The sequence below is a fragment of the Sturnira hondurensis genome, unplaced genomic scaffold (genome assembly GCF_014824575.4).
Source record: "Sturnira hondurensis isolate 20B ecotype Veracruz unplaced genomic scaffold, ASM1482457v3 Scaffold0007406, whole genome shotgun sequence".
Classification (NCBI taxonomy): Eukaryota; Metazoa; Chordata; class Mammalia; order Chiroptera; family Phyllostomidae; genus Sturnira; species Sturnira hondurensis.
Window position 1 is genome coordinate 1,036,207 of NW_028080037.1, and position 17,257 is coordinate 1,053,463.

The following is a 17,257-nucleotide window of genomic DNA, read 5'->3' on the forward strand; positions in this document are numbered from 1 at the left end:
TGACATGCATGCACACCTGGGTTTGTGGGTCGGAGTGAGTGCCTTTGGCAGGGAGGTGAGGGCCCACAGCCAGGCTACACCTGCGTCAGTCTCCATTTTTCTTCAGTCAAAGTCCCAAGTCTTGCAAGAGCAAAGTGCCCCTAGCTTTCCAGAGGTCCTGACGAAGGAGGAACTGTCCAGCCCCCTGCTCGAATATGTGGGAGCTTTCTTTTTCCTTTTTGGGGCAGCGGTTTATGTGTCTTAGTGACAGCGTCTTGCTGTCCTTTTCCTACTCTGAGACCTCCTTCAGTAGCAGAGCCTCCTGGCTCGGTTCCCAGGAGAGTGTCCCAGAATAGGCACCTCTGTGACAGGGACATGGGTTTGCTCTCTGTTCCCGAAAGGGACCGGCATGGGGTTCTGGCAGCAGCCAGCCAGGGCGGGATGGGCCCCTGGGCAGAGGAGTGTGGCCCTGGGAACCGCTGCTGAGGCCACTGTGTTTGCAGGCATCAGTCCTGTTCCAGGCGGCTCAGCTGCCACCCATCAGACAGGAAGCCCTTTTCTGGGCTTATCAGCTACACAGAGCAGGAGCTCAAGGTCAGCAGTGGGAATACCAGGGTCATGACTGTTCTTGCATGACCACATGACTACAGCCCAGGGCAGAGGCAGCTGCTGGAGCCAGGCCGCACAGCTTGGGGTCAGAGTGGAGGTGGGTGGGTGTGTGTCAGATGGAAGTAGCACATGCAAAGGTCCGGGGGTGGGAGTGAGTGTGGCTTATTGAAGGGACAGAAAAGGAGACCAGGGTGGTCCAAGCATGGTGGGTGGTGGCCACATGGCAGTGGGTCCCAGCAGAGAGGTTTGTGGGGCTGGGAGCTGTGGAACCCCGCAGGCCACGCTGGGAGTTGAGAGTGTCTCTGGTTTCTGTGGACGCCACAGGAGGCTTCGGTCAGGAAGCGGCCCGCTCTGGCTGTGTCTCAGGAAGCTCACACTGGCTGCTCTGTGACCTGGGCATGGGCTGTGGGACCTTGTGCCCAAGCCCCACCTCTTGACCCGCAGCCTCGAGGTGCAAGGGCTGCCTGCCAGCCTGTGCCCGTGGTGCCAGGGCCTTGGCGTGAGTGCGTCCTCTTCAGCGAGGCCATGGCACTGCCGCTCGGAGCTCGTGGGTGTGTGCCCAAGCTCCCCTCGCTGTACAAGTGGTGTGGGCGGACGCACTCCTGCCAGGCAGGCCTTTCTGTGACCTCTTGGGAACAGCTCCCCGTGACCCTGTTCCACTCAGGAACCCCGGTGGGTGCCTCCTCTCCACTGCTGCCGCCACAGAGATCACCTGGCCCGTGAGCACTCTACACACAAAGGCTGGAGGCAGAGAGGACCCACGTGGCTGAAAAGCATGACTTCGTGACAGTCTGTTCCTGAAGTGTGGCTCATGGGGAGGAGGGGAAGGGACGGGCTGACCTGTGGCACGATGGGAGGACTTGCGGAGCAAACCGGGAGACTTCTCACAGGGGCATGCCCTGCTCTGTTCCTAAGAAGCCACGGGAGAGACCTCATGCCAGCGCACCGCCCAGGCAGCTCCTGAGAAACGTGTCCCTGGGGCTCATGTCTGAAAATGGACGAGGGTCCCGAGTTGTCGCAGCAGCGGTCACCCTCACCCATGTGCAGCCTTGTTGCCGTTGTTACCCCCTTTTAGGGTGAAAGTTTTAGACAAAAAAATTGGCATCTGGGACAATTTGGGTAACACTATTGTATTCTCAGGACTCTCAGTTCAAAGGGGCAGAACACAATTCAGATCGGTGTAAGCAAGCAAAGGGAATCCTCTTGCCCATTTGCACAGAAAGGAAAACATTAGCTTCAGGCACAGCTTGATCCAGGTGCTCAAAGAATGTCATCAGGGTCCTGCTGCTTCTTCACATCTTCTGGTGCCACATCCATTTTGTTGGCTCTGTTCTCAGATGGCTCGTCCCCTCATGATGGCAAATGGCGCTTCAGCTGCAGCCTTTGTCCTCAACTTTTGGAGTCCACTGGACGAAAGAGTATGTCCCAGGCTCCATGGGCAGCACACTGCTCTGTGCATTCAACTGGGTCATGTGGCCTTCTGAAACCAATCACTAGTCTGAGGGTTGGACTCACACTGATTGGCCAGGCTGGGGCACGCTCCCAGTCCTGAGCCAATCACTGTGGTGGTGGGCGGGGTGAAAAGGAGCAGTGTTCAGATTGCTTGGCCTTTGGTATTCACCCCAGCAGGAGTGGACCCAGCACAAAGGCCAGGACAGGGAAGCCAGAGGAGAGATTCGACGGAACGAGTTAAAGAGGAAGCACCTGCTGGGGGAGACGAATGTCCACGGCTCTTACCAAGTTGTAAACAGCCTCCTTCTCTCTCCGTGGCTGCCTGCAGGTGAAAGCGGAGTATGCCCGGCTGAGCCACGCGCTCGCTGTCGTGACCCGAGAGCGCGACTTGGCCGTGAAGGAGAAGTGCCAGCTCCGAGCCAAGCTGGAGAACCTAGAACAGGTCCTAAAGGTAGGCGCCAGGCCCTGCTCCCCTCAGGGACCGCGGGGGTCCTCAGTGGGAAGGGGCTGAGGCTCTTCTTCTTCGTCGTCAAGATTCAGGGCGCTTGGTGCTGTTTTTATGCTAGAAACTCTGGTAAATGACAAAATCCAAGTGTTTCTGGAAGCGGTCCTGAAGAGCCAGTCACACACTCCGTTTCTTGGGAGGCTAAACACGGCTGAGCGGAAGATGGCAGGCAGCTGTCCCGAATGGCGAGCAGGTGGCCATAAGCGGGGACTGGAGGCGTCTGCGTTGGCTTCTCAGACCTCATAAGTGGGATGACCTTTGTCGCAAAGTCAGAAAACTGCTTCACCAGGGCACCGGGGCTGGGAGGCTTCTCGTGCATTTCTGGGGGGCTGGGGTCGCTTTCAGTATTTAGTGGGAGGGGTTACCTGCTGCTGATGCCACTGAGTCGAGCTGAATGAGTTCCTTGGCTTTTTTGTTTCGGGGCAGGTGTTCCGTTTCACTGCATGCTCATTGTGGGAACAGGTGTGGACCCCGCAGGCACGACAGAGTGGCTGCGTTGGGTCCTGCACCCCAGCTTCTCCATTGCTAGCACCCTAGGCATCTCCCAGGCAGGGAGTGCCCCCCCACCCCGCGGCAGCCAGGCCCCCCGCGGCAGCAGAGGGGTCAGCGGGAGGTGGGGGCTGGGTGAGCTGGAGAGGCGGTGACTGCTAAGGGGCATGGGCTTCTTTTGGGGGATATGAAAATGTTCTGGGCTCTGTGTGAGGGTCACACAACCTTGTGAGTAAACAGCAGCCACTGAATTGTACAGTTTCAGAGGGTGAGTTCTATGGTAAGTGAACCACATCTCAATTTAAGAATAAAGATGCCCTGTTCTCTTGCTGCTGGGCCAAGTGTCCGGGCCCGGCCTGTCTGCAGGGCTGCAGGCCAGTCTCCCCTCCGGTTTGGAGTGGGCCAAGGGCCTGATGTTCCCACTGGCCTGGAGATGCCCACTGCCCTCCACCTGCCCTCAGGTTTCCCCTCGGCACCAGGGCCCTGCACACGTGGAGACACCCCGGGCTCACATGTGGGGTGAGGTCCCTCCTGTTCTGTCCCTCCCGCTCTGTGCAGAGCCCTCTCCTTGGCTGCCTCCTCCCTGTCTAGGGGTGACATGCCAGGGGTGTCACATGCCCTTGGGGGACAGGTAGAGGAGGAGATGGTGTGGGAGCTGTAGGTGAGCACGAGGACTTTGGGACAGGGACTTCTCGGGTCCAGGTAGCTGCACTTGTGATCTGTGCGGGGGGGCGGGGGCAGCACATACATGGAGACCCCATGAGGACTTGGCCAGGGTGGCACCGTCCTGTGTCACATTCCATTAGTTTGATGGACGCAGGAGCTGGGCGCTCCCTCCTCAAGCGTGTGGCCACAGGCAGGGCTGAGGGCTGAGGGCAGATTCTGGTCTTTGCTTGTGAAACGTCGCACCTGTGGAGAGAAACGTGTGGGGCGGGAGTGGGCGCCAGGGCCCAGGTCAGGAGCCGTGCTCTGGAATGCGACGGGGTGGCTTGCACCAGCGTGGGTGTGGCGGGGGCAGGGGGAGGAGGAGTGTTGGGTTCTGGGTATATTTTCACGGTAGAATCAACAGGATTGGTTGATGGACTGGGCGGGGTTGTGGCGGGCGGTGGCCTTAGGGCCACACTGGGGGTGCATGTGTGAGTTTTGGGGTGAGTCACAGTGCCATTTGCCATGAAGGGGACACTCGGGGTGGGCAATTGGGGGCCAGGGATTGCCGGGTGACCGAGCGTGCTGTAACCACAGGACCCTGGTCCTCTCTCTGAGGACCGCCCTCCTCATCATCAGGGAGGGGCCCGAACCACTGCAGGGGGCGGGGGACAAGGGGCTCGGAGCAGAGACCCTGCACGGGCGAGTGTGGTGCTTGGTGGTGGTCACTGCATGCTGACTTGTGAACACCCTCTGGTCACAGCCGAGTAAATTGTGCCGCCTCACACCTGACACGCCTTGGCGTCCGTGGAGTGATGGGCAGAGGGGCTGCGACGGGCACGCGCACGAGTCAGAGCGCTCACTGCGCCAGTGGGCGTTGCTGCTGCCCGGAGCGCGCGGCGTGTGCTCGGCGTTGGTCTGGACTGGTGATTAGCCCCCCATCATGTTGGTGCAGTGGCTTCTTCGTCTCCGAGTGTCACGGGTGTGCCGCTTGTCTTCAGGCTGACAGTTCAATTCAGCAAAAGGCGCTTCTCGCTGAGGGTCTGTGGCCGGCCAGTGAACTGCGAGCCCGCCAGCACGTGGCTCTCTGGGGGCTGTGTGTCGGCCACCAAGTAGCTCTGCACTTGGGCGGCCAGGAGGCAGGGCCGTCCCTGCCAACGCTCCGAGGGGGCCGGCTCCCAGACACTGAGACCTTCCAAGGCCTGCTGTCTCCGTCGGGGGGCCCCAGCTGAACCCACACCCAAGGACCCGCTCCTGCCTTGCAAACGTTTACTGAGCATCTGATAGGGGCCAAGCCCTTTGTATGTGCTGGAGAGGAGTGACTGAACCCACGTCCCTGATTCTGCCAGAGATAATGACACATTCACGAGCACACCTGGGGGTGACAGTGAGGGACAAGCGTGCTCTGTCATTGGCACTGGTTGGGGAAGAACTCATCGACAGGGTGATGCTGGATGGAGACCAGGGTGGAGGGGAGGAGGGAGCCATGCAGAAATCCAGGGAATGAGTGTCCCAGCAAGTGGGCAGCAAGTTCAAAGGCCTCGGACAGAGGGGTGGGTGCCTGCTGCATCCGAGGGGCAGTGGGGGGCCAGAGCTGCAGGAGAGAAAGGAGACGAGGTCAGGGAGACTCAGAGGAGCCCCGTGGGCTCAGGTCGAGGCTTGGCCTCCCCTTACTGCACGGCCCTGGCCTCAGCCCTTCTCAGGGCTCCGTGGGCCCCAGGGCCTTTGCACCTGCTGGGTCTGGATTGCTTTGCCCTGGCCGCCCACCAGGGGGCTGCGGATGTGACGTGGGCTGGCCACCCTGTCACCAGTGCCCAGGCTGGCGTGGGGAGGGCGGGTGATGGATGTCTGTGGGCTGCAAGGGTGATCAACAGACACGGGATGCCAAGTGTGCCGGCGACACCAGCCCTTCTGAGCTCTGAGCTCATGGTGGCCAAGAACACGAGGCCTCAGCTTTGCAGAGATGGCTGCCTGCCCCCGCACTTGCTCAGTGAGCCCTGCCCGGCCTGCTGCACTGGTGGATTGGGCCTGACTTCCCTACCACGGCGTGCCACCTGGAGAGAGACTCCGTCTTCTACTGCCGAGGACCAAGTCAGGCGCGGAGCGACGCCGAGCGAGGGAGAGGCTGCGTCGTCGCTGGGTGGCCTGTCACTGCAGGCACCGCCGCCTTCATGGAGCGAGACGGCGCTGTGGGGGGCCTGCGGTCCAGGGGCTTCTGTGAGCACGCGGCTGCAGTCACGTGCGTCCTCTTTCTGGCAGAGACGGAGGGTCTCCAAGAGGACGGGCCGTGGGAGGGATTGGGGTTGGGATTCTGCAAGGTGCGGGCTAGTGGCCGTCGGGTGAGGACGCCCCCCACTGAACTCTGCTCAGGTCTCAGCAGGCGCCGGGGGTCACCTGGCAGTAAAGTGGAGCAAGCTTTTTCTCTAGCTTCTCAGACTCAGGAGCAAAACAGCCCAACCGCTTCTCACGTGGGCTTCCTGTTGCCTGGTGCTCAGGGCTGTCTGCATCCGGGAGCCCTGTATGGGCCCAGGGCACAGTGTGCAGGGCCTCCACCACCGTGGACAGCCCAGTGGCCTGCCTGTCTCTCGCTCAGGCCCTGTAGGGTGGCCCTGCTTGTGGGGGTGGGGGTGGGGACAGAGACACCTGTCTTTCTCTGAGGCCAGGACTCACCCCTCGTGGTGAGCCTGAGTGCTCAGCAACCGGACTGTTGACAGAGGCTTGGGCTGGTCTGGGGCACCCAAGGGGCGGGGGGGGGGGTGGCTGAGAGAGATTCCGGCCATGGCAGCTGCCGTCTGGCCCACCAGCAGTCCCCAGAGAAGTGCTGGACGGCTGTGGGCAGGTGGACACTGCCCCCAGATTTGGGTGCGCCCAGGACTGCAACCGCGGCCTGATTTGGAAGTGAGCTCCAGAGGACACACTTGCTCCCTCCCATCCCTGTTGGCTGCCGAGAAGCCCAAACTGTTAAGTGTCGGACTCTCCAGTGAGACCGGGAGTGATGGATTTGAAGACAGAGGCTTGTTTAATTAGATAGCTCTCGACCCGGTGAGGATCGCCTGTCGCGGCAGAGGGTGCCGAGCGCTCCGTCCGACTGCGGGGGTGGTGCCAGGAGCAGGCGTACAGCCGGACCCTCGACAGCTGCCCTGCTAGCTGCCCACCTCACGCCTCACCGTGCGGTGCGGGGTCCAGAAATCTGACCCAGGGACACATTTCTGACTGGTTAAATTTGACACCTTCTGTTCTGACTCCAAGAAAAAGGAAAAAGTACTCAGAATGAAATTTTGTCCTGATCGACGCATCAGTCAGTGATGTAGATAATCCGGGGCTTCTCTCCTGGTGGCAGATGGGCTAATTGTCTGGGATTAGTACGCACCTCCCACAGGGACCATTAATCTGCCTGTGGCTGCGGCTCCTCCTCTGCGCCTGCCAGCACCCAGGCCCTGCTTGGAGACTCAGCCCCCCCCGCCGTCCAGCCCGCCTGCGGCCATCCTCACGTCGAACTAACGTTTTGAGGTCGTCTTCCGTGTTGTAAGACGCACACTCTGAGCAAAGCCTCCAGAAGGCTCCGTTTAGGGCTCAGCCCAGGGCCCAGTCTCCAGCTGACCCTGTGGTGGGCCGCTGGGTCCTCGATGTCCCCAAACAGCTGACCACGCCATCGACCTTCAGGCACCAGCGAGGGACGGGAGGTGCCTGGCTGCCCTGGAAGCTCAGTCCATCCTCAGTCCGTGGGGAGTCTTTGTCAGGGTGCTGAAGCTTATCGGCTGGGGCCGTGGGACATACACCGTCCCTCTGGCCCCACTGCAGAGTGGGCCACTGTCTCGTGCCCAGGCCACCCGAGCCCCTGCTCCCAGCTGGCGCCCTGAGCAGCCCCTGGACAGGCAGAGCTGTGAGCGTCACCTGGGGGCTCCCTGATCATCGGGGAAACAAAGGTGCATCTCAGCTTTGAAAGCTCCCAGGGCTGTTTGTCGCGGAAATTCTCGTGAATGAATCTGACTTCCAAGAGGGACAGGGAGTCCTGGGGCAGGGAGTCACGGGACAGGGAGCCCCGACAAATTCCAATGCCTGCTTTTCTGGTTTGGACCACGAGGTGCTGTGAGTGCTGGGTGTGCTCACCAGGCATCACGCTGATGCACGCACAGGGGCGCTTCCTTCTCTGTGCTGCGTGCAGCGCGCCCTCGTGTGGCGTGCAGGGTGTCGGTGGTGAGCCCTGGCCGTGGTGCACAGATGGTGGAGCATCGTCCCAAGTGCCCAGGTGGCGGGTTTGGTCCTGGGCGGGGCACAGATGTCCCGTGAGTGCGTGGGTCAGTGGAAGAGTGTCCCTGGCAACTCCTGAGAAGGGCAATGGCTTTTCCCTTAATGTCTCTGGCCAGGAGGGGCTGGGTCTGTGTGGGAGTCGCATCCCCCATGGGTCTGCCTTAAGGGGCTGACTCAGTTGCTCCATGTCCCTTCATTCCTGTCACGTCTGAGCTCCCTCGGAAGTGGCCCTGTGACATTTGTAGGCTACTTTGGTGCTGGCGCTGATGTCGACATCCCACTATAAAAAGCACAGCTTTAAAAAGCAGCCTTCCCGGACAGAGCTGAGTGGGCAGCCTCTGCAGGGCTGTGGTCCTCAGAGCTGCTCAGATGTGAAGCGTCCCCATGGGGCACGGCGTGTGCCCTCGGAGTGGCGAGATGCTTGTAGACGGATGTGGAAGGTGCATATTAGGAATCTGGGGGGAGTTTGTCGTGGGCTGAAAGGCAGGGGTTTCCAGACGCTCTGGGAGAATGGGAACTGCAAAGGCTTGTGGCATCGTGAGTGACACACAGATTGCCTCCCAGGAGAAGTGTGGCATTTGGGGACCAGCAGGAGAGGAGCCTGGGCAAACGTGGGGCTCCCGAACAGGAGCCGAGAACGTTCTGTGAAGGAGGGGCCCTCGAGTCAAGTGCCCTGTGAGAGAGGGGCCCCCGGGGCAGAGAAGTGGCTGCTGGCTTGGACCCCTGGGCGCCGGTTGCGGCTGGGCGGTGTGGGGGATGAGCCTGAATATGCCAGCATGACGGCTGTGGGCCTGAGGGTACAGAGACGGCCACAAGGAAGCCCTGCGGGCGCCCCAGCTGTGAAGGGGCAGGCGGGGTCCGAGTCCCCAGCTCTCGCCCCCACCCTGCACCAGCACTGCCATTGACCTCACATTCAGTGTCCACAGAGGGCACACATTTTCACAGCTTCCTGCTTTTCTGAGAACCACACGTCCACTTGGTCTGTTGGCCTGGGACACACAGATGCCATTCCTACCCCGGCCGTCTCTGTCCCTCTCCTGAGCCGTGTGTCCTCTTTGTCCCTAAGAGTGTCTGTCGTCCGTCCTGCCATGACCCCAGGGCCCCACAGCCCACCCAGACGGATTTCTTGGGGCGGCTCTCAGGCTCTCTGGGTGGCCCGTGGGGCCCCAGGCAGGTCGCTGGTCCCCGCAGCTGCTCCAGCGGGTGAGCCTGGCACCCGCTCAGCATCGCCGCGGCTGTGTGTGCGCCTGGACTCTGTGGCGGGGGTCCTAACAGATGGCCGTTCGTCTGCCTGGCCGTCATCACCGCACCGATGCCACCGTCCTCGTCACTCTCGGTCCTGCTGGTGGAGCCCCGGTCACTGACCGTGCTGCGCCCCTCGGGTTTAATGGAGGAGCGGCCTCCCGTGGCTCTGAACTGCACAGCTCCACATCACGTGACTCCGTGCTACAGGACTGTATTGCGTGACTCTGTGTCACATGGCTCTGTTATGTGGCACTGTTATGTGACCGTTATATGACTGTGCTATGTCATCGTGCACGAGGTTAGTAGGGTTTTCAGACATTCAGAGTAAAGGCTGACACAGGACTGGTACATGACAGGTACTATTCTAGCTCACGTCATGTTCAGAACACCTCTAGAAGCAGGTGTTCATCGATAATGCACATTAGCGGCCTCATTAGTTGTTCATTAAACGTAGGTGGGACTGTGCCCGGCCACGAAGGACAGGGCACAGCGGGGAGCCACCCCCCTGCTCTGAAGGCAGGCCTGGCCCAGGGGCCTCTGGGCTTGTGGCGCTGAGCGTGTGGTCCAGCGCAGCGAGCAGATGGCCGAGCTGAGCCCCAGGCTCCATCCAGGGCCTCAGGTTTGGATTCGGCAGCCACCACCAGCCTCGGGACCAGAGGGGGGCTCCTTGGTGCTCGGTCCCCACTCTGTGGAACTCGGTGCCCCCCTCCCCCCCCGTGGAACTTGGTGCCCCCCCCACCCCTCTGTGGAGCGGCCCTGGTTGTGGCACCCACTCCCTGTGATCAGCGTGACATGAGAATTGCATGACTTACACAGCAGTGACCCGCTTGGGACAACACCCGCCGCGTGGGAAGGCAGTGAGACCCCGGCCGTTCCTCTCAGAGCACTAGGGGGACAGTGCAGAGGAGACATGGAGCACGTTTCCAAAACGAGGAGAACGAGTCTTCGCCGTTTCACCTGTGCCCAGGAGCCCGTGGTTTACAAGCAGAAGGGCGAGCGGGGTGGAAGCTGTGCCGGTGCAGAGTGTCCCCACGGTGCTGCCACCCTCGGGACCAGGGGGCGGGGTGGTCAGGGTGGGGAGGGGCCGCACTGCACGCAGCACACCGCGCACAGCACACCGCCTGACGCGCCCTGTCCCCGCAGCACATGCGAGAGGCTGCTGAGAGGCGGCAGCAGCTGGAGCTGGAGCATGAGCAGGCCCTGGCTGTCCTCAACGCCAAGCAGCAGGAGATCGACCTTCTGCAGAAGGTAAGCGGGGGGCGCGGGCGGGCCCAGGACGCGGGGTGCTGGGTGCTGGCAGGCTGCCCGCCGAGGCTGTCGTCCAGGCTGGGGGTCTTGGCCAGCGACGCTCCGAGGCCTCTGTGCTCCCCCAGCTCTCTGCTTCCCCTGACCTGACCCGTGTTCATGTCTGAGCTGCAAACACTGACGCGAAGCACGGACAGTCCTTGTGGGGGGGCTGTGAGGGGGACTTGGGTCACTGGTGGGGTGGGGATGGCTCCGGCGTTGCGGGGGGACAGCCCCCCAGCAGCGGTTAGAATTGAACACACACACTCTGACCCTGCGGCCTCCACCCTGAGGTTTGCCTGCAGGGAGCCCCGCCCTGCTCACAGGGTTTGGGGGTTCTGTGCACTGCTGTTGTGGGTGGGGGTGGGGAACTGAATTCGGTCCGGGGCCCATCCCAGGGCACAGCTGTGTCCGTCCTGCTAGTACCCACCTCATGCCAGTGTGACGTCACTGGGTCGCTTCAGTCTGCATCCGGTATCTGGGGAGGGCTCATGCTGTGTGACTAAGGGAGCAAGTCTACTTTTGGGGCAATGTTTATAGTGTGACCTCATCGACAGAGAGGGAGGGAGAGAGAAGAAAGGGGGGGCTGGGCAGTTTGTGCCCCCCCAGCACTGGTGACAGCGTGGGGGCTAAGAAAACTCCCCCTTGGCCTTTAAAAGCCATGGTCCTCCTGTCTCTCCCCAAACACACCTGAGGTGCTCTCTCTCGGAGCCACGGGGCTTGGGGCCCTGAGTGTAGTCCTCGTCTCCATCTCCTCCCACAGCCGGCCTCCCTGCCCTCCCCTGCCCACCCCTCCCCATGGGCAGCAGCCCTGCACCCCTTAGACAGAGGGTCTCTGGTCTCACAACAAAGGGCCAGGACCCCTGTGCAGCAGCTGCTGGGGGTGGCATCTCTCCCCCCGCCCCTCCCCCGGGGCTCACCCGCAGAGGGCGTGGTGCCGGGTGACAACTTCATATGCTGTTCCTCTAATCATTTACGCCTGGAATTAAGCGCAGATTTCATTAAGTCAGCGCTGATGGGCGCTGTCGCAGCCCTTATTGCCTGTCATCACAAAGTGGCTGGCGACCCAGAAGCAATATTTCGTTAGATGCTATCTAGAAAGGGTCCTGCTGGGACACCGGCCACAGTACCAGTCTTATCTCACCCGTGGTGCGAGGACCTTCCGGCACCCGGCGGCGGCTCCCTGGTACCCAGAAGCTGTGCCCCCAGGCTGGTGTGTCTGAGGCAGATAACAGCCTGCAGACATACAGTGTCGTCCGGAAGGGCAGCGCATCGGGGTCTCGGCGCATCCTGGGTGGTGGTTTCCCAAGGGTCTGATGCCGAGGTGATGCCAACGAGGAGCTCCACGCCCCAGCCCTGTCCAATCTCCTTGGCTCCTTCGTCCCCGAGTTCGCTGTCACCTCTGGTTTGGACGTCCCTGAGTTTGCCGTCACCCCTGGTTTGGACATGCGCTGCTTCCTCAGTGGGGCCCTGGGGCAGGAACTCAGGGAATGTGCACGTTGCGCCTTTGTAACTTCTCGGGGCTCTGGTTTTGGGAAGGGCTGGACAAGGAAGGCTGGGCCTTGGGCAGCGTGAGGTGGTGAGTTCCTTCTGTTCTTCCCACGAGGGGCGGTCCGATGCCACTCTCGCCACCGCATCGTTCATTTGTTCATTCATTCATTTGTTCAGCTAACGTTGGCCTCGGGCTGCTCGGGGGTTGTCCTGGAAACTGGGGACACGGGCCAGCAAGACCGGGCCTCTGTTCTCACTGAGCGAGAGAGTGGATGAACAGGAGAAAGGTTAAATCCCTTCCGATTGGGAGGCGCAGTGACGAAGGGAGTGGGAGCGCTGCACCCCAGCCCCCACTCCGTCCCTCCAGTGCTCTTCAGGGAGGCTGGGGCCAGGGGCTCAGCTGGGGTGCGGCGTTCGGTCCGGGGGGCCCGGCAGGGAGGCGGTGGTGAGGACTGGCCGTGAGTAAGGACAGCCTCCACTCCGTGTGCGGAGTGTCTGCCCAGCACTGGGGACACACACGCCCCTTCCTTCCCGTGCCCGCCTCCCTCCACCACCTCCCGTGCGCTGTCACCCTCCCTCCCAGGGTCACTGTGCTGCAGTCACACTGACCCTCTCTCTGCACATCCCCCAACTGTCCACCTCTTGGGGTCTTTGTTAGTGGCAGAGGTGGCTTGTTTTTATCATTGGGGTCCCTCCCAGCCTCCCTGCCTCATCACCTTGTGCAGGGAGGCCCCTTGCCCCAGAACATGGCCTGGCACACGGCCGGGGCCCCACACGGAGGGCGTGAACGGAGATGCTGAAGAACAGTGAGTGAGTGGGGGAGGGAGTGTGCGGGCGATCTGCCGAGCTTCCTCCACTGAGGCAGCCGATGGTCGGGACAGTGAGAGAGAAGTGACGATAAGACCTAAGACGGGTACGTCAACGCCAGTCCGCATTGAGGAAAGCAGTGGAGACACTGGTCCGCCCCCAGCATGACCTCGGTGGCAGTCCCCCTGCAGACGAGGCACCTGAGACTAGGTCACGTGCCTGGGAACTGACGGGCAGACCACAGCTGCTCTGGTCCCCCTGGCTTCCTGGTTTCTGGGGCAGGCCCATCCTGGCCTGGTCACGAGCAGCAGTTCTCACGACCGGGGCTCTGGGAGTCCCCACACTTAGGACTCGCCTGCAGGGCTGCCCGGCCTCGCTGGGGGCAGGGCGCCCCCGTCCCGGGCAAGGCCTGCCTGGCACATAAGGCTACTTCTGAAACGGGCCATCCGCAGAGGAGGGGCTGCCTCACCGTCCATGGTCCACGCTCTGCTTGCATTCCACGGGCTGCCCTCCGATGTCTGGGGTCAGTTGTCGTGTGGGTGGCAGGGACCCCCTGCAGATTGGGGTGCATCCACCAGCCTCCTCAGCTCTGCCCAGTGTGGGGGCCCCACCTGCTGCCACACAGCTTCGCGTGGAGCTGTGTTTTCAGCTCTCACGTGACCCTTGGCTGCTCCCTCCTAACCAGCGCCCACCTTCCCAGCCCAGTCCCCACAGGGCTTGGAGGGGGCCTGCTGCTCTGAGTGGGGGCCTCTCGTCCATCTGGCCAAAGTCAGACTGGCGGCAACGGGACATCCATCACTCCTGTGCGTCTCCGCCCCCACTGGAGCCACTGGTGTGTCACCCCCGACACTTGCTCCCTAGGAGGCGACCCCTTTCTCCCTGCAGCCGGACCCGGGGCCTCCCCGGGGCCTCCCCGCGTCCTGGTCCCTCCCGAGGCCACTGTGCTCAGCAGGAAACCGTGTCCCCATGGAGGTCACAGCCTCCCCCCAGACTGGCCCCCAACAGGAGCCTTGCTTAAGCTGCCGTCTAGATTTAGCAAGAATTCAGGGCTGCCAATTTGAGCGGATAATTTTAACCACCCCTTCCAATTGCCCCGGGGCCCAGCTTGCGAGGAGCCCGCGAGCCTCATCTCCTGATTTTCTGTCGAAGCCGGAAGCCAAGTTGCTCCTGCCAACTTGGCCGAGTTTTAACAGCCGCTCTGCCGCCTCTCGTTGCTTTTTTACGTCCTGCACTCGACAACCGTCTTCAACCCAACTGGCTCCGTGCTGGTGGTGTTTGTATAATCCCTGCGCGCTCTCCGCCGGGTTGTCTTACCCCCGTTTTGTTACGTTTTGCTGCTTTTGCTTTGAAAGGAACAATTTTAAGCGTTTGGAGACGGAGCTGGATTCAAGAATGGTGTGATTAAACGCCTGTGTTCTATTCACTTTCCCAGCTTTTAAAAGCCTCATTTGAAAAATGTGCGAATGGAATGATGCATGTGAATGAGCGCTACAGAAATCTTAATTAGGCTGCTTCTCACTCACGTGGCAGGGCGGGGGGGGCGGAGGCGGGGGCCGGGCAGGCGCGCCCCCTTTCTGACCCACGGGAGGTTTGCGAGGGAGAAGCAGGCGCTGTGCTGGTGACACTGAAGGGCTCAGGACGTCGAATCCCTGTCTCCTGGAGAAAGTGCTCCTTTGGAGCCGAGAGTTCTTTTTATTTTTATTTTTGAGACTGTATTTGTCTGTCTTTAGAAAGAGAGGGAGAGCAGCATCCATGTGTGAGAGACACATCAGTGGCGGCCCTGTCGCACACCCAGGCCTGGGCCCTGGCTGGTCATCGCACTGGTGACCTTTTGCTTTGCAGGATGACACCCAACCGACTGAGCCATGCTGATCAGGGCCCTTTTTTTAAATTAAAATTATTGGGGTGACGTGGGTCAATAACATTATTTAAGTTTCAGTGTCCAATTGCATGACATACCGTCTATGTATCGCACCGCGTGCCCACCGCCCCAAATCTAGTCCCCTTCTGCCACTGTGCATTTGACCCCTTTACCCTCTTCGTCCTCCCCGACCCCCGTTGTCCCCTCTGGCGGCCACCGCACTGATATCCGTGTCTGTGCGTCCGTTTGCTTGTCCTGTGGGTTTGTTTGCTGCTCTCGGTTTCACGTCCCACACAGGAGTGAAATCACACGGTTTGTGTCCTTTTCCACCTGACTCGTCCCGCTCAGCATGATGGTCTCAAGACCCACCCGTGTGGTCACAAACGGCAGTATTTCTCCTTTCTGATGGCTGACTAGCATCCCATTGTATATATATGTATGACATCTTTTTTATCTGGTCATCCATCCCAGGATACTTTGGTTGTCTTCATGCCTTGGCCACAATGAATAATCCTGAAGTGAGCATAAGGGTACCCAGGTAAACCTTTCCAAGTAAATGTTTTCAAAATTTCAGGGAGATACCCAGAACGAGAGATGATTGGGTCCTATGGTGCTCTACAGAACTGAGAATTCTAAATGTCGTAAATCTCAATTTAACACATAAATGGCTTTGTTTTTGGTTCCCATGTGGGGGCCCCTCATGGTGCCAGTGTAGCTGCAGCTGCACCAAACTCCCTTTCACTCCGACTCAAGTCCAGTAGGCAAGGTGCCTCCATCTACCTCAGAATTCCCAGGCAAAGTAAACTAGAACTAGAGTCTAACCTGCTCTCATGTGCTCAGTCAAGTGAGGGCTGGATCCCTGGCCAAGTAATGGGCTCTTCCCAGGAGAAGAGGGTGCCAGTGCCAGGCAGGCAAACCCAGCAGACGCTTACTGTCCTCACAACACCAGGACCCGTGGTCCTTGGGGACAAGAAATAATGATGCCGCATTTCGGTTTTGTGTGCATTTGCCATCAGGCCCAGGCAGCAGCCAACCTGAGAACGAACTTTAGTGAAACCTGCAGAATTTTCTTTTCTGTGGAGCAGACGGTTTTGCTCCCAGTACTTTGAAGAGGGGGATGCCCTGCTGCTGTGGCTGAGCTGCCGACAGCCCGTTGGAGGCTCAGGGCGCCCCCACAGCCTCCCCTCCAGGTCTCTGTGGTCCTGCCTGGCCTGCAGCCATCGGGGGGTCAGGTCCGCACGCCTGTGTTGTTCTGAACAGTTAAGGACACCTGGGGAAATGACGGGGCTACTTGAGGCTTCGGGAGGAACCATCCCGCTGTTCCGGGTGTGGCCACCGTGCGTGTGGCCGTCTCAGGAGCAGGCTCAGGGCTCACCACCCACGCGCCCGTCTGAGTCCCGTCAGCCTGTTCCTGCTGTCGGGTCAGGGCGCACATCCGGCTTCACAGAGTCAGACCCAGTTGAAGCCCACTCCATCTTGGCCAGAAGGGAAGGAAAAGGAGAACTGACCCAGGCTCTCAAAACTCAGGGCTTATGATGGCGATAAGAGTCGAAGAGTCTCTTCCTGATCATCTAGACATATTAATCCCATTCTTTTCATATTTTTCTCCTTTAAACGTGCACTTTTCTGTTTTTATCATCAAAAAGGCTCAGGTTGAAGCTAAGAAGCAGCATGAAGGTGCCGTGCAGCTGCTAGAGGTAAGCAGATGTGACCCCCGGGCTCTCTCGGGGCGGCTGAGGTCAGGTCTGGGGCGGCCCGGGCCCAGTGACACAATTGCTGGCGTTTCCCACGTGCCCACAGGGCACCGGTCACTGGGGCTGTGCACACATCCTCCTGTCTCGTCAGCACAAGCCGCCTGTGCAGCAGGTGCCTTGGAGATTCCCTATGTACATGGGAGGAAATGAGGCTCAGAGAGGTTAAGCGATTTTCCCTTGGCTACACAGCCAGCATCAGGGCTGGGGGTCTCAGAGGTGGTCTTCTCGCCTCTGTTGGCTCCTCTCGAGTGGGAAGCAGGGTGGATGGTCCTTGCATGGGAAGGACTCCTGGTTTCTTTGTGGAGGCCCCTCATGGTGGCGGGATGGCTGTAGCTGTTCCAAACTCTCCTCTACTGAGGCTCAAGGCCAGCAGGCCAGGAGCCCAATTCCCCGAGGAGAAGGGTGGCGGGCCGTTCCTGTGGGCGTCCTGCCATGGAGTGAGCTGTGTGGGGCAGGTCTTCAGGGGACGGGGCTGATGCAGAGGGAGCGTCTGGCAGTGAGTGTCAGGGAGGCGCCCGCAGCGTTAGAGAGAGGACAGCCCAGGGCGTCCAAGCAGCAGAGGCCCTTTGGGGCACGGCCATACTGCTGTCCTCAGAGAGCAAGGTCAGTGGCCCTGCTCTGCTGCCCAGGTGATGGGGGGCCTGGCAGGGAAGGGGCACTGAACCAACCAGTGTGGGTGTGGGTGCTGTGCCAGGAGCGACCGTCCTCTGTCCCTGGTCCTGGCCCAACGCCAGCCTCCAGGGGCAGAAGGAGGAGTGAATCTAGACGGAGCCACCAAGAGGCCTTTGCCCGCTGCGTCCTCTGTGAATCGTGCCCAGGTCGTGAGCGGGCCGGGCCTCCTGCCTGTGGAGACAGAGCCCGCACAGTGCAGACCCCCAGTCTCGG

General features: G+C 60.6%; 1 protein-coding gene across 1 annotated transcript in view; it reads left to right on the forward strand.

The window, feature by feature from the left end:
• The window catches only part of RIMBP2 (RIMS binding protein 2), a 99,380-nt gene that overhangs the window by 50,088 nt on the left and 32,035 nt on the right, over positions 1 to 17,257 (forward strand). The window contains exons 3-5 of the mRNA XM_037051866.1: positions 2,369 to 2,491; positions 10,319 to 10,423; positions 16,265 to 16,315. Coding sequence (XP_036907761.1) covers positions 10,322 to 10,423; positions 16,265 to 16,315 — 153 coding nt within the window. The 5' untranslated portion in view covers positions 2,369 to 2,491; positions 10,319 to 10,321. The remainder of the gene's footprint in view (positions 1 to 2,368; positions 2,492 to 10,318; positions 10,424 to 16,264; positions 16,316 to 17,257) is intronic.